The sequence below is a fragment of the Homarus americanus genome, unplaced genomic scaffold, assembly GCF_018991925.1.
Source record: "Homarus americanus isolate GMGI-L3 unplaced genomic scaffold, GMGI_Hamer_2.0 scaffold58748, whole genome shotgun sequence".
Classification (NCBI taxonomy): Eukaryota; Metazoa; Arthropoda; class Malacostraca; order Decapoda; family Nephropidae; genus Homarus; species Homarus americanus.
The window spans coordinates 635,956-651,108 of NW_024729645.1; the positions used below are offsets into that span (position 1 = coordinate 635,956).

The 15,153-nt window shown below is 43.9% G+C and overlaps 1 protein-coding gene across 1 annotated transcript; it reads right to left on the minus strand.

The window, feature by feature from the left end:
* Positions 1-43: 43 nt before the first annotated feature.
* On the minus strand, positions 44-14,180 carry LOC121866785. Its single transcript, XM_042366516.1, has 2 exons — positions 14,062-14,180; positions 44-6,310 (listed from the first exon to the last, which is right to left on the minus strand). Exon 2 carries the CDS (start codon positions 6,303-6,305, stop codon positions 492-494), a length of 5,814 nt encoding a protein of 1,937 aa, XP_042222450.1. The 5' UTR covers positions 6,306-6,310; positions 14,062-14,180; the 3' UTR covers positions 44-491.
* Positions 14,181-15,153: the final 973 nt, after the last annotated feature.

A 15,153-nucleotide genomic window follows, 5' to 3' on the forward strand; every position in this document is an offset into this window, starting at 1 on the left:
CGTGTTACTATATCTACAAGAGGATGAAAATGAATCAGAAACATAAAGAGATTCATTTATTTGACGACCAACTTCTACTTTTATCCTTACGTACATAAATACACTCACAAACACCTTCAAATACACACCATAAAACGTACATACAAGTAATGCCACTGAAGTAGAAATACTTTGATTCTTTGTTATCCGAAGATGGTACAAAGACTTTTTAATGCCCTCGCAAGGTGGCGTTAGGGAGTGTGGACACAGCATACTACACCTTCTGTGCACAAGGAGGCAGCATTCACTTTTCCAAGTTGTAAATTTTGGTGCCCCTTTCAGCTGGGTGAACAAGGAGTGCCCGGGAATCGAATCACCAACCACTGGAACAGGAGACGAGTGGTGTATCGACTCGACCGCCGCACTCCATAAACGTGTTACCAGAGGAAGTATTTACTAGACGAGGAGTCTGGGTTAAGTGGTCTGACTTTCACAGTGTCTTCATCAAGAGCTTAAGGTCTACGGATCAGGCACTCTGGTCTGTGCCCTACTTCCTCCATACACACTGCACACGCCTCATGGTACACTGCGTCACGACACAGGAACTTGCTCATGAGGCTGATCTCCACTGGACCTGACGAGCTCCTGGTGGGGTTCATGGGGACGTGGGGACCTGATGGATTCCTCGTGGGATACTTTAAAACCATGGGAACTGTATCCACGGTGGAGTCCCTAGTGGAGTCGTTTACGACGAAAGGACGTGAGTCACCTTGAGTGAAGCCTCTCGATGGGGTCTTCAAGGAAAATGATGACGTTGTCGGACCTTGTAACACCGATGTAGGAGAGGGGACATATTCCAAGAAATCCTTCGAGACAGTTTTGGAGGAGGAAGTCAAATGTGGATAATCCTTCGGTATGGTCGCTGATGAGGGAGGAGAAAATCCTTGGGTGGATGATGAAGCAGCGGGAATGCTTGTGGAATGAAAGTCTGAGGATTTGAATAAGTGCAAATGAGGAGGACCTGAGGGAAGATTGGACTTAGAGTAATGGTTATTTTGGGAAGACCGGGAGCCGGGATATTGGAAAGACAAAGAGGGACTTCCTGAATTATGTAAAGGAGCAAAATGACCAGCGTTAAGAGAGGGGGAAAACACAACACTGGGGTAGTCTGAGGGAATCGGGAATCGCTTATCTTGGGTACCAACTGCTGGAAGATTAAACTGACTTGAACTAAATACCGACGGCTCTTGAGGAACGTCCCGAACTTCATCTGGTGTTGCTATAGGCTGTGGGAATTCCAGGCCGAACTCAAAACCAGGTTTCCTTTGTTTCTCTGTCTTCTGGTCCACAGCTGTCAGCGGAGGCCAATATTCGTGTAATGACGCCACGACAGATGTTGCCGTCGGAGGGACAGAGCTTGTCGCCTCAAATTCAGTGATGACCACGTCTTTTGGTCCACCTTGAGGAGAATATTGATTTAAAGCATACCTACTTGTCGGTGATGTGTCCGGTATATTAGCAGCAGAAACACGCAGGTTCTTTCCTGCTGATGAAGTGACAGGTGAAGACACCTTCGACGCTGACACAGTTCCTGAGTTGTTTCTTACATTTATTTTACCTGACAATTTATCCTGTCTCCTGTTTCCTTGGGCGAGAAAATACGCACTTCTGGATTCTGCATTAGAAGACTCGACATTATGTCTGCCTGTCACCCTCGGGCGCGTTGACCTTGAGCTGAAATGCATAGCTGCGTTAGGCGTTGAGACCTTAATTGGATATTCAGTGTTGGTCCTCACAGACGATACATCACGATAAGTATCCAGTGAAGATAAAGTCTTATCTGTATTACTTGTGGCTGAACTTATGGACGGTGAGAATGAGCTATAAGCCCCACCACCTGGCCACATGACCTCTTCAGTCGGGGACTGCGTCGTGCTGTTATCCTCCCAAGAACTCCACTGATTTGCGGTGACAGAACCCCTGGTCGACACCTCCTGCAGGGCCGTCCATGTGATGAGCCTCCCTGCAGACGTCGTCACCTCATGTTGTTTATGGTGTGTTGACGAAATGTGGTCATGAACTGCATGTTGAATGTCATGAGACACATGGTATCTCTGTCTTTGGTCTTGCCCCGAAGAAACTCCACTGAAAGTTGACTGGCCAGCATTGTTGAGACCAACTCTGCTCTGCGGAGGCTTGGATGTCTCTATCTTAGGGTGAACATAGTCTTTGTTGACATTCGTGGGGATGGAACTATGCTTATCTCCGCTGTCGTCACCATAGTTGTCTGTGTTGGCTGTCTGATGGCTGTTCCACCAGTGGTGCAATTTGGAAAAAAGATTTGGTAACATCCTGTTATGGAGGTTTTCATCTGTATCATAATTACCACTTGAGATCTTGGACTTTATAATAGCTATGTCAGGTATTATATCCTCAGGTATATGAAGTTCTGTTAAGGGTGATGTTGAATTGAGGTTCGCTAACAACATCTGCAGAAATTCATCAAGTCTAGAGAGTGTGTCCGGTTGCAGGAACTCCGCTTGGTCATCTTCAGCACCTTGAATTTCTTCGTCATCTGTGAGTTTCAAATCAAATTGACTTTGATTAACATTGTGTTCATCAACAGACGCAGGTGAAAGATTCATTGGTTTAGTGTGGTAGTGATCTGGTGTGCTTGTTCCCTCTATATAAGAGCCACCATGAGGGAGAATATTCTCAGTAGCACTTCCAACTCTGCTGTGGTAGGAGGAATTTTTTAGTAGAGTTTTACGATAGTTCTGTAAGGATTCCCACTCACGTCTGGCTAATTTCAAAAGGGCGTTGAAGGCCTGAGCATCCAACACATCACCAGGACCGAAGTCGAGGTCTCCGCTGTGATCAGTTGAGGATGTAGTGTAGTGGTAGGAGGGGTCAACTGTGAGGTCACTCTGCTCTGTCGTCTCATCCCCCGGGAACCTGTGGTGGATCATAAAAGAAGTAGAGGAGGTGAGGGTGTGGCTGGGTGAGACGCCTCCTCCTTTTATGGGCTTATTGTCTGTGACAGAATGGGAACCTGTCTCAGTTCCTATAACTTTGAAAGGAAATTTGTCTTTGTGTACAGTGTGACTTGGTTGATTGTCATTAGTCAACAAATGGCTTGTTTGGCCTTTTAATGGCGCGGAGGTTGGCTCTGAGTGAAAGTCTTGCTCACCTGCCAGGTCACCCGGTCTGTAGTTTTGGATCATCTGGTAACCTGGCGTTGGATGTTGATCTGATATGTGGGAATAAGAATCACTTGCTCCTGGTTTATGTCCGGGAATACCTGAATTAGAATGGATTCCGAGTCGATCATGTTTAATATCATCCTGTGCTGTGTTGAAATCTGACTCAGTGTTATCATCGTTAGGCTGAGACCAATGAGAGGCTCCGTAGGTTCCAGAAGTTCCATGGGGTCGGATTAGAATGCTACTTGAGATTTTGTAATAATCGCTGTCCTGAGGTTTTGAGATACCTTGGTTGATGTACCCGCTTGAGGTGTCCACTGGGGCGTGAACTGTAGGAGTCGGGGCTTCAGGCTGATAAGGCGTAGATATTTTAGTCCAATACGTGGATTGTGGTTTTTTCTCCTCGTCTCTGTCGGAGTCTGTTATTTCAGGTCTTTGGAAGTAGTGAGTTTCAGGTCTAAAATTTACTTTTGGGGGCTTTGTCGTTGTGAGCTTGTGAATGGTGGAGCTGGAGAAGGCAATGTTCTCGCCTCCAACCAATGAGAAGAGGTCTGGCGGGTCCTTCCCTCCAGAGATACTTGTAGTAATAGGAGTCAAATACGGTGTGAGGTTTGGCTTGGAGAGTACTGATGGAGAGACTTTGTAATTATCATCATCATCACCATAGACGTTTGTCCCCCAAGGGTTGACGTGAGGAGGAGACTCGGAAGTTGGGGAGTTGTCAAAATAGTGTTCATGGTCAGAGAAATAGTTAACTGTGGTGCTCTGGACGGGTTTACCTAGACGACTTGGGTTTAGATGTCCTGACTGAAGTGGTTTATAGTAGCTGCCTATCACTGCGTCATGAATCACCTGAGGCTCCTGAAGAGATCCATCCAGGTGAGTGGTGCTCGTAGTGACATGTGACCCTCCAGGCTTATAAGACCCAAGTGGAGGGGTGACGGGATTACTACCCTGCGTCGTGTAATGGTTCAAGAAATTGTTATATGAAGGTTTGGGCAACGTGAGGTTCTTCAGGTTGTTAAGGTAACTCGGGGAGAGGTTTACGGTTGAGAAAACTGGTATTATTCCCAATGGATTCGATACACCAGCAGCGTCAGATTCATTGCTAGATTCAGATTCGTCATCGACACCAAAGGCTCCGTCGTTGTTTTGGTTAGTTGCAGGTCGTTTCACCGGGTTTGAATTCTTGTTCGAGGAGGAAGGTTTGTTTAGGTTGATGAAGGCATACCCGATGTAAGCCCCCAAGACCATAGCGGCGGACAGGGCTATCTGAGAGAGGGAGTTAAGCTGACGAGGTTCTACTTGAATAGTTGTTGGCCCTTCCACTGGGACCATTGCCTTCTCACTCATATTGTCTACAGGGATAAATGTCTTCCTGTCTGTATGGCTAAACTCTAAAGGATCCATAGGGATGTCTGTCTCTCTATTCGTTAGGTCTATAGGTACAACTGCTCCTTGATTGGTCTGGTCTTTAGGGATGACTTCTTCCCTTTTCGCACGGTTCAATACTGTAGGTAGAGATCGTCTGGACTTCTCACCACCACCACCATCATTGTCATCACTGCCATCAGACTCTCCACTGTCTATCATCTTCAACACAAGTTCAGGTAAAGAACTCTGTAATTTTTCTGACATTGAGTCTAATATACGAAGTTGGGGACCCAGACCGTCTGCCAGATTAACAGCAGAGGATTTAACGTCGACTCCCAAAGTTGATACGATCATGAAGAGGACTGTCAGGGCTGAGAGCAACAGGGACAAGGGGCCGAGTGAGCCTCCGAGCATGTCCGTGGCCAAGGGGGACAATGGCGTACGATCCATCGAACTAGATTTTGTTGGCATCATTGTGGGACGTATCCAGGCTCTAGTTGGCTCTGTGACCACGTAGTTGTTGTCACTGTTAAAGTGGTTCTCGTGTTTGACGTTGTCTGTGTCGACGTAGTTGCCATAGTAAGGAGTGTAGTTAGGCAGCTTCCGCCTGGAGAAATCCCACCTATTGTAACGGAGGTTCTTTGATATGGTCTTGTTCCCCCATCGATGGTTGTCCTTATACTGAGGATCAAACCAGAAGTCTGGATGGACGTCGTACCACCAGGGTTTACTTTGCTTTCTCAAAAATTCTCGGGGTTGTTCAGGGTCACCGAGGGAGCCCTGAGATTGTTCGCGGTCACTACCAACACCTTGAGTACGTCTTAGGTCTCCATCTTCATCAGGAATTAAGTTCCAGTCACCGTAAGCTTTCTGAGTTCTTCTTGAGTCACCGCGCGAACTCTGGGGATGTGGTCGGCTACTAGGAAGACTCTGAGGTCGTATAAAGTCACTATGAACACCGTGAGATGCACCAAGCTTGCCAGGAGGCTGTGGACTCCCTAAACCACGTTGAGAGCCCCGAGGTAATCCTAGTCCAAGGTTAGAGCCCTGAGGTCGTCCTAGGCCAGGGCTAGAGCTCTGTGGTCGTCCTAGGCCAGGGCTAGAGCTCTGTGGTCGTCCTAGGCCAGGGCTAGAGCTCTGAGGTCGTCCTAGGCCAGGGCTAGAGCCCTGAGGTCGTTCTAGGCCAGGGCTAGAGCTCTGTGGTCGTCCTAGGCCAGGGCTAGAGCTCTGTGGTCGTCCTAGGCCAGGGCTAGAGCTCTGAGGTCGTCCTAGGCCAGGGCTAGAGCTCTGAGGTCGTCCTAGGAGAAGTTGAGAGTTCTGAGGTATTCGTAGGCCAACGTTAGAGCCCTGAGGTCGTCTTAGACCGGTGTTAGAGCTCTGGGGTCCTCCTGGGTTAGTGTTAGAGCCCTGAGGTCGTCCTAGGAGGTCAGAGCTCTGAGGTCGTCCTAGGAGAAGATTAGAGCTCTGGGGTCGTCCTAGGCCAGTGTTAGAGCTCTGGGGTCGTCCTGGGAGAGGGTTAGAGCTCTGAGGTCGTCCTAAGACAGGATTAGAGTCCGGAGGTTGAACTAAACCACTGATATCAAAATGAAGACGTCCCCAGCCAGGTGTGGAGACAGGTGCGCCTGGCGTCCTCTGGGGAAGATGTGGGTGTGGCCGCTGGGTCAGTAGGCGTTCAGCAGCAGCCGTGGAGCAGGTCACCATCATCGATATTATCAGCAGTATGACCTTCGACCTCCATTGTGACGCCATACTGACTGCAAAGGGCATAAAACTTTCAGGAATTGATTTATACGAAGGAACAACAAAAGGAGACAGACAGACAGACAGACAGACAGACAACAGACAGAGACTTAATGATAATTTTTCTGTGAAGTATGAAATGAAAACAAAAACAGTTTAATCACCCACAAAATGAACACCAAAAATATTAACATGGCTGAGCGTTTAGAGTGCTGAAGCTGTCTTGAAGGTGTAGGTTATTAGTACGTGTAAACATCTTACTGTCTGTGTTACGCATGTACAGTAGCTAAAACAAGTATCTGTGCAGGTGGGGGTCGATATGCTCGGAAATATTTTACGTGTGACTAGTGACAGCCCTCATATACCCAAAATTTATCGTCCATGGTCTCGTATTGTTTCCCACAAAGTATGCACAGATAGTTGTTTTAGCTACTGTACATAATTTAATGGTCAATATAAAAAGAGATGAATTCACAGTGATGTTTATTTTTTTAAGAGTTAATTAAAGACGATAATTTTTGAGGTGAGTGAGGCAGAGGAGAGACGTCAAGATGCAATGCAATTAATAACAAACTTCGAGATTCCTGGACACTATGTAGTTATATTACATAGTTAGTTATTAAGAAAACAAGAAGGAACTCCAAGGGATCTCATGATGATTAGGAACTCTAGCTTATTTCACCTGATGATTAAGCACCCTAATGCTAGACTAACCTAACCTAACCTAACCTAACCTAACCCCCTCCATTTAGCGTTAAGTTAGGTTAGGTTAGCATTAGGGTGTTTAATCATCAGGTTAAATAAAAGGATCCTAATCATCATGAGATCCAAACCCAAAAGAGATTCGTCCCACAGAAGTCCGAAAACAATGAATTAAACTCAACACTCAACAGCTGACACACCAACTATAATACCTTCACTCTAGTCACGATATCTCACTATAAATGTCGTAAATGAAACGTTATGAATGTATTGACTGTGTGTTTAAAGATACAACATAAAAAGTAGGTGAGGTGTAAGAGTCAAGAAAGAATTGTATTGTCATGTGATCACTGTGGAAGGTTCAGTAAGAATTGTGTGAACGTCGATGATTGGTGATACAACACTGTCTTAAGCTGCTGTAGGCTGGTGGTACTTTGCCATAACAGTGTGACCAGAAGTGATAATACTGAAACAACACTACAAGAATAATTTGAAGTTAGAAATAAGGGTAATTGGTCCCTGAATGATATATGAATTAGAATAAGTTTTAATTACTATTCTTGACAGAGGTTGAGAAGTGATTGGAAGAATATAGGAATTATTATGTTTGGTAGAAATTACACTCAGTTTGGGTCGAATCTCTTCAAAGATCGTTACTCGGGCAAATGTACATACGTGGTGTTAGTTCATACCCGCCCCACTAGATGTCACACACTTAAGTTAAAGGAACGAACAGTACAGAAGCCGTGTGAGTTCTTTTAAGTCCAGGCTTCACCACCACTAGAACATTCTCAGGAACCCGTGAGTGTCATACACCTGGCCCACTGTAAACTGACGAAGAGGATAAGTATGTTTTATTATTTCCTTTTAAAGATATTATAGGTTTTTAACATAAATTATACTATTAAATTATTCACAACTTAATGAATTGAATAGCCTAAATCTAGTCTTTCATTTTAGATTTGTATTATCTCTCTCTCTCTCTCTCTCTCTCTCTCTCTCTCTCTCTCTCTCCCTCTCTCTCTCTTTCTCTCTCTCTCATTCCCTGATTCACTACCATGAGAGACCTAAGCCACCTCTTCCCAGCGCAAAATTTTGGACCCTGAGACTCCCAGCAATCTGTAAGACCCCTTGATGTTGTACCAGACCGACCTCCTCACTCACAAGAGCCGTCTCACGTTTCAACAATTTATGTATCACCAACATTTAATTTCTTCCCACATAAATTCGCGTCTTGGAGGGTTCAGTTCCCCCGTTATGTGACCCGGTCTCTGTCTTTATTAAAACACTCGTGGAAGTTATTTTGTTTAAGGTATCGAGCTTGACTGAATTCCTTGTGTACTGGGAGAGAGAGAGAGAGAGAGAGAGAGAGAGAGAGAGAGAGAGTTAACTCCATTGTTTATTGTGGCACACTCTCTCTCACTTGTTCACCCCCAAGGCCCGATAAATACTAATGCTAATTGCATTTAACAACAGCTAACAACCCGGAAGTCACACAGCCTCCAGTGGGAAAGCATTCAAACATTTTCACTGACATATCAACGGCAGCGGAATATTTGGTGTAGTTACCCCTCGAGGTACAGTAGTTCACACGACCAGGGGAGGTGTGACCCACTCAGCACACACTCCCCTGCGTGTTACTGAGAGCGAACTGATCACTACTTGGAACGCCTCGATGCTTCAGGGAGTTATTATCAAGGGCGGTAGAACATCAGTTGAGGGGAGGGGAAAGGGAGCGTTCTTGAAGCAGCGTGTCTTCCGTGTCACTCATTATCACCTCGGGATGATGGGTACATTGCTGCTGAGAGGGTTGACTATGGCGTTATTATGTGAGATTTGTGGAAGATGTATTATACTCTCTCTCTCTCTCTCACTCTCTCTCTCTCTCTCTCTCTCACACGCACCAAGCCTATTACAATATATATACGATACACTAACTGGTAGCTGGGATTAGGTGGCTCCCTGTGTGTGTGTGTGAGTGGAGGAGGTATTTTATGTAGTGAAGAAGGAGAGTTTGATAGTGTGCTAAATAGTGGGTGCTGGTCTAGTGAGGGCGTCTTTGGCTGGCTGGGAATATGTGTCACCAGGAAACGTTAAGGTGTGTTTTTCACTACATAACACACCTGTCTACATAACACACCTGTCTATATAACACACCTGTCTATATAACACACCTGTCTACATAACACACCTGTCTACATAACATACCTGTCTACATAACACACCTGTCTATATAACACACCTGTCTACATAACACACCTGTCTACATAACACACCTGTCTACATAACACACCTGTCTATATAACACACCTGTCTATATAACACACCTGTCTACATAACACACCTGTCTACATAACACACCTGTCTACATAACACACCTGTCTATATAATAATAATATTTAATGTTGTTCTTGATGATGTTGTTCAGTGTTGTTCTTGATGATGTTGTTCAGTGTTGTTCTTGATGATGTTGTTCAGTGTTGTTCTTTATGACGTTGTTCAGTGTTGTTCTTGATGATGATGTTCAGTGTTGTTCTTTATGACGTTGTTCAGTGTTCTTGGTGATGTTGTTCAGTGTTGTTCTTGGATGATGTGTTCAGTGTTGTTCTTGATGATGTGTTCAGTTGGTGATGTTGTTCAGTGTTGTTCTTGTTGTTGTTCAGTGTTGTTCTTGATGTTGTTGTTCAGTGTTTTTATTGATGATCTTGTTTAGTGTTCTTGATGATGTTCAGTGTTGTTCTTGATGATGTTCAGTGTTGTTCTTTATGACGTTGTTCAGTGTATAACAAAGTTTACCACAGGTCTCGCCTCACTACAGCAGGAGGTACAGTACAGTACACTACACTACAGTACACTACAGTACACTGAGCCACAGGTGCGTCAACAAGTACTTCCTTATACCTGTGGTGTAGGACCTGGCCGGCCTCCTGAAGAAGTGATGTGGTGAAGGTGAGTAAGAGGACTCCACACCCTGTCCGGTCTTGTTTGAAATATTGTCAGTCTCTCTGTCTGTCTGTCTGTCTGTCTGTTGGAGATGTCTTATTACCCGTATGAATCTAAGTTTTCTACGTCGTGTTTGTTTTGTATTTGTTCTGTGATGTGTGTGTGTTTGTAGGTGTGGCCGCCATGTTGTGTACAGTGAAGTAGTTCAGGTGGGGAAATATGATAATGGTGATAATGGTGGTAGGTTGTTAATAATTGGTAGTGGTAGTGGTGGTAGTGTTGTTGGTAATGGTGGTAATGGTGGTAGTGGTGGTAATGGTAGTGGTGGGTGGTAGTGGTGGTAATGGCGGTAGTGGTGGTAATGGTGTTAGTGGTGGTAATGATGGTAGTGGTGGTAATGGTGGTAGTGGTGGTAATGGTGGTAGTGTTGGTAATGATGGTAGTGGTGGTAATGGTGTGGTAGTGTTGGTAGTGATGGTAGTGGTGGTAATGGTGGCAGTGGTGGTAGTGTTGTTGGTAATGGTGGTAGTGGTGGTAATGGTGGTAATGGTGGTAGTGGTGGTAATGCTGGTAGTGGTGGCTGTACAAACACCGCTACATGTATGATTGTCACACGGGACAATAAACACCTTGAGACGCGCTTACTTGACGCCGTGGGAACCTAATGCCTGCCGTGGGAAAATATTGTGAGCATGTTTGAACTTGTTTACACCTTATCTCTCTGTCTTCTCTGTTTGTTTATCTCCTTTCCACGTATTATTCCTCTCGCTTGTTCTCTTTTCCCAAACATTCTCTCCCTTCGTCTTTTTTACTCTTTCTACTCCCTTGTTTTTGTCTTTCTTCCCGCCCCCCATTCATTCTCTCTCTCTCTCTCTCTTTGCACCCCTCCTTTCTTTCTTCCCTCCCCCTCCCTTCTATCTCTTTCTTACCGACCCCCTATTCTCTTTCTTTCTTTCACCCCCCTTTCTCTCACACTCTCTCATTTGTCACACTTCAATCTAAACGTTGTTACACTTCACTCAAAATCATCGTCATTCCTTTCTCTGTCATTAGCGCCCCCTTTTTCCCCTCTCTCTGGGTGTGAACAACGATACATAGAAGAAAAAAAAAAAAAATCGACAAATTTCACTTTCTTTGGCTGTCACTTCGCTGTCCACCACCCCCCCCTCACAAAAATGGTTCCCCCTATATAATTTAATTCTAGGGAAGGAAGTACCACAACCTCCTGTTATTCTCTACAACACCACCAAGGGAAGTACCACAACCTCCTGTTATTCTCTACAACACCACCAAGGGAAGTACCACAACTATCTGTTATCGTCGACAAGATCATATCGTCAGTGATTCATTAATAAGCTGTATTTTCACTCCAAGTCCAAATTTTGTGTTTAAAGTTTTGTTAAATTAATCAATCGTTAATGTCACTAGACCTAATACTGTAAGTCAATTTTGTCTATTGTATATTTTCACCCTCGGGCTGTTGTGCTTTTCAATACAGTGGTAGGTAATTATTATTATTATAATACACAGACACACACACAGACACACACACAGACACACACACACACACACAGACACACACACACACACACACACACACACACACACACACTAATATATTTATATATTCTTTGTCTCTTCTTATTAAATTTTCCTCATTATTGTCCTAAATAATATTAATTACATAAGACTATTATAAAATTTCTCCTGTGTATATATATATGTGTGTGTGTGTGTGTGTGTGTGTGTGTGTGTGTGTGTGTGTGTGTGTGTGTGTGTGTGTGTGTCTGTGTGTGTGTGTGTGTGTAGTAATGACTCGGTATTCCTCTCTCATACACTCTACAATATTACCCACTATTACACGTAACATATTATACATAACATAAGGGAAGATATTATACTCTGCCACAGTTATATTGATCATATGCCGTAGTTCTAACTGACTTGACGTCCCGTGTTAAGGAGGTAGGAATTAGTTACCGCGTCGAAATTAGTTCAGCTAGTAATTGATTTGTTGAGTGAATCAATTAATGACCTCACCTGGCACCGTGTATGTCTTCTTTTAAGTCGAACACACAATCCGTCCCTGAACGACCGGAATTGTTTGTACCCAACGTAAAGGTGAGGGCCGCTTGTTCCACTGTCACAGCGCGTGTTAGTTACTCTCAGTATAAACAACATGGTCTTTCTCCTTTACTCTACACAACAGTTAAGTATATAAATTTTGGTTCAGTTACCTAGAACACAAATTTTTAACCATTATATTCAGTAATTTTTTTCCCCTTGTGGTCTGTTTTTTTCGGGATGATTTTTTTTAATAACAAAAACAACAACAACAACAATAATAATAATAATAATAATAATAATAATAATAATAATAATAATAATAATAAAGTCATTCCATCAGGTTACGAGTCACATAAAATATTTTTAATTTACGCGTCACCCATAAACTGAGTCATGCTGTGACAAGTTATACTGTTATGGCCGTTACGAAGAGAGGGCGTCACACACACACACACACTTCGTCACGCAGGAGGAGATTTACATACATACATACATACACAGGTGTCACAGGTTCCAGGTCACTTGTTTAAACTATTTGACACAGTCGCCTGGTATGTACTTTGTCAACTGTCTAGCTTGTGATGGGATGCGACACACACACACACACACACACACACACACACACATACACACACACACACACACGAGCGCGCGGGGCGTCACGTTCACGGAGACAAGTTTCTTAATGAAGGCTTTAACCTGCACGTTATATCCACTACCACACCCTCTCATGAACCTTCCCTCCCTCTCTCATCACCTCCTTCCCTTCCTCCCTCTCTCATTACCTCTCTCCCTCCCTCACTCACTCCCTCTCTCATTACCTCTCTCCCTCCTTCCCTCCCTCCCTCTCTCATTACCTCTCTCCCTCCCTCACTCACTCCCACTCTTCCTCCTCCACTCGCTCCTTCATTAATTCACTCACGCCCTCACTCACTCACTTAGTCCCTTCACTCACTCACTCACTGACTCCCTCCCTCCCTTACTCAGTCACTTTACTCCCTCCCTCCCTTACTCAGTCACTTACTCCTTCACTCCCTCCTTCCACTCCTCCTTGACACATTTGTCTGAACAATTAAAGTTCACATTAACTGTTCACAACATCCAGTGCTTTGAGGTATGTGTATGTGTGTGTGTGTGTGTGTGTGTGTGTGTGTGTGTGTGTGTGTGTGTGTGTGTGTGAGTGTGTGTGTGTGTGTGTGTGTGTGTGTGTGTGTGTGAGGTGTGTGTGTGTGTGTGTGTGTGTGTGTGTATGTGTGTGCGTGTGTGTGTGTGTGTGAGTGTGTGTGTGTGTGTGTGACTATATATATGTGTGTGTGTGTGTGTGTGTGTGTGTGTGTGTTTATGTGTTGATATAGTGTGTGTGTGCGTGTGTGTGTGTGTTTATGTGTTGTTGTAATGTGTGTGTTTTGTACTAAATCTCTATGGTAAAAACGTCATTTATATTTTTTAACAATTAATCGGAAATTATCTGGATTACAGTAAGTGTGAGGTGTATAGAGATGGAGAGACCAAAGGCAAGTTAGCAAGAATTCATTGTTTCTTACTATATGTTGTTTCTTAATACAGAATTTGAACTACATATATATAAACACACTATATGCATAATTAGATAAACACAAACAAACACATGTATGTATTCCCCACCCAAAAAAAGTATCTATATGATTTTGTGTTAGACAATATGACACAACGGACGAAAGATTTTGACAACCCTACCGAGTCAACAGGAGTGAGAGTGTTCATTATGAAATTCATCGATCACCTCCGTAAAGATACTTTTTTTTTTGGGGGGGGGGGCGATTTACACTCACACAAGCACACACGTATGACCAGAATGAACGAAATTTTTTAAGTCTTATTTAAATGAGATATTTGGTTCACATCATTCAATAAAACAGAGAGAGAGAGAGAGAGAGAGAGAGAGAGAGAGAGAGAGAGAGAGAGAGAGACTCAACTCTTCCATATTACACAGAGAAAATCTCACAATAATCCTGGCAAGAGTTAGCCTCACAGTGTTATCTCAAGAGGAGGATACAAGGATAGAGACTCCTACTTCTGTATAGGTCCTGGTGATTCCTGAGGGCGGTGTGGCTGTAGCATCCCACACTCACCACTACATCACCACTACAGCAGGGTTCTAGTAGCTCCTCGCAGGCTCCTCCGTCACCCACCGCCTCGTCACACACACTGAAGGGGGTCCGCCTCGCTCACACACACACCCATCCATCCTCACAGGCGCTCTCCCTCCTCCCTCATTTTCATCTCCACCCATTTCCTTTCCCCCTCTTAACTCCTTCTCCTTCATTATCTCCCATCTCTTCTCCCTATTATTATTATCTCCTCTTCCTCCTTATTTTTCTCTTTCCTCATCCTCCTCTTATTTGTCCATTCCTCTTCCTTATCCTCTCCGTTCTCTCCCCCCTCCCCTTTACCTTCTCCATCCTCCTCCTCCTCCACCCTCTCTCTTTCTTTCTTTATTCCCCATCTCTTCCATTCCCCCCCATCTCCCCACCCTGTCTCTCCCATTCCCACCTCCACACCTATTCTCTATCATTTCTCTTCTTTGTCCTATTATCTTCCTATCCACCATATTCTCTCCGTTATTCCTCCTTTCATTCTTTATCCTTTTGTTATGCCTTCTTCCTTCTTTCTTGTCCCTATTTAACTCTTCTTTCTTCCTTCCTTTAGTTTTATCCCTCTCTTCTATTTACTATTCACCTCCTCCTGGCTTTCAGAGATATCCATCCATCCATCCATATAGATAGATAGATAGATAGATAGATAGATAGATAGATAGATAGATAGACAGATAGATAGATAGATAGATAGATAGATAGATAGATAGATAGATAGATAGATAGATAGATAGATTAGATAGATAGATAGATAGATAGATGAAAAATAAACAACTATATATCAAGTATAAATCAACTCCTCGTAAGACAGTTCCTAAATTTAAAAAAATATATAAATAAATATTTCTATTGACCGTTAGGAATTTATATATAAAAATAAACCGGAATATAAACTCTTCACTACAGAACTCACGCCGCCTGAGAGTCACTAGGGAAGATGAGTCCCAGTTTACCTGTTATTTAGGGAAGTTTAGAGCCAGCAAGCTATAGTGTGGGTGTGTGTTAATGTG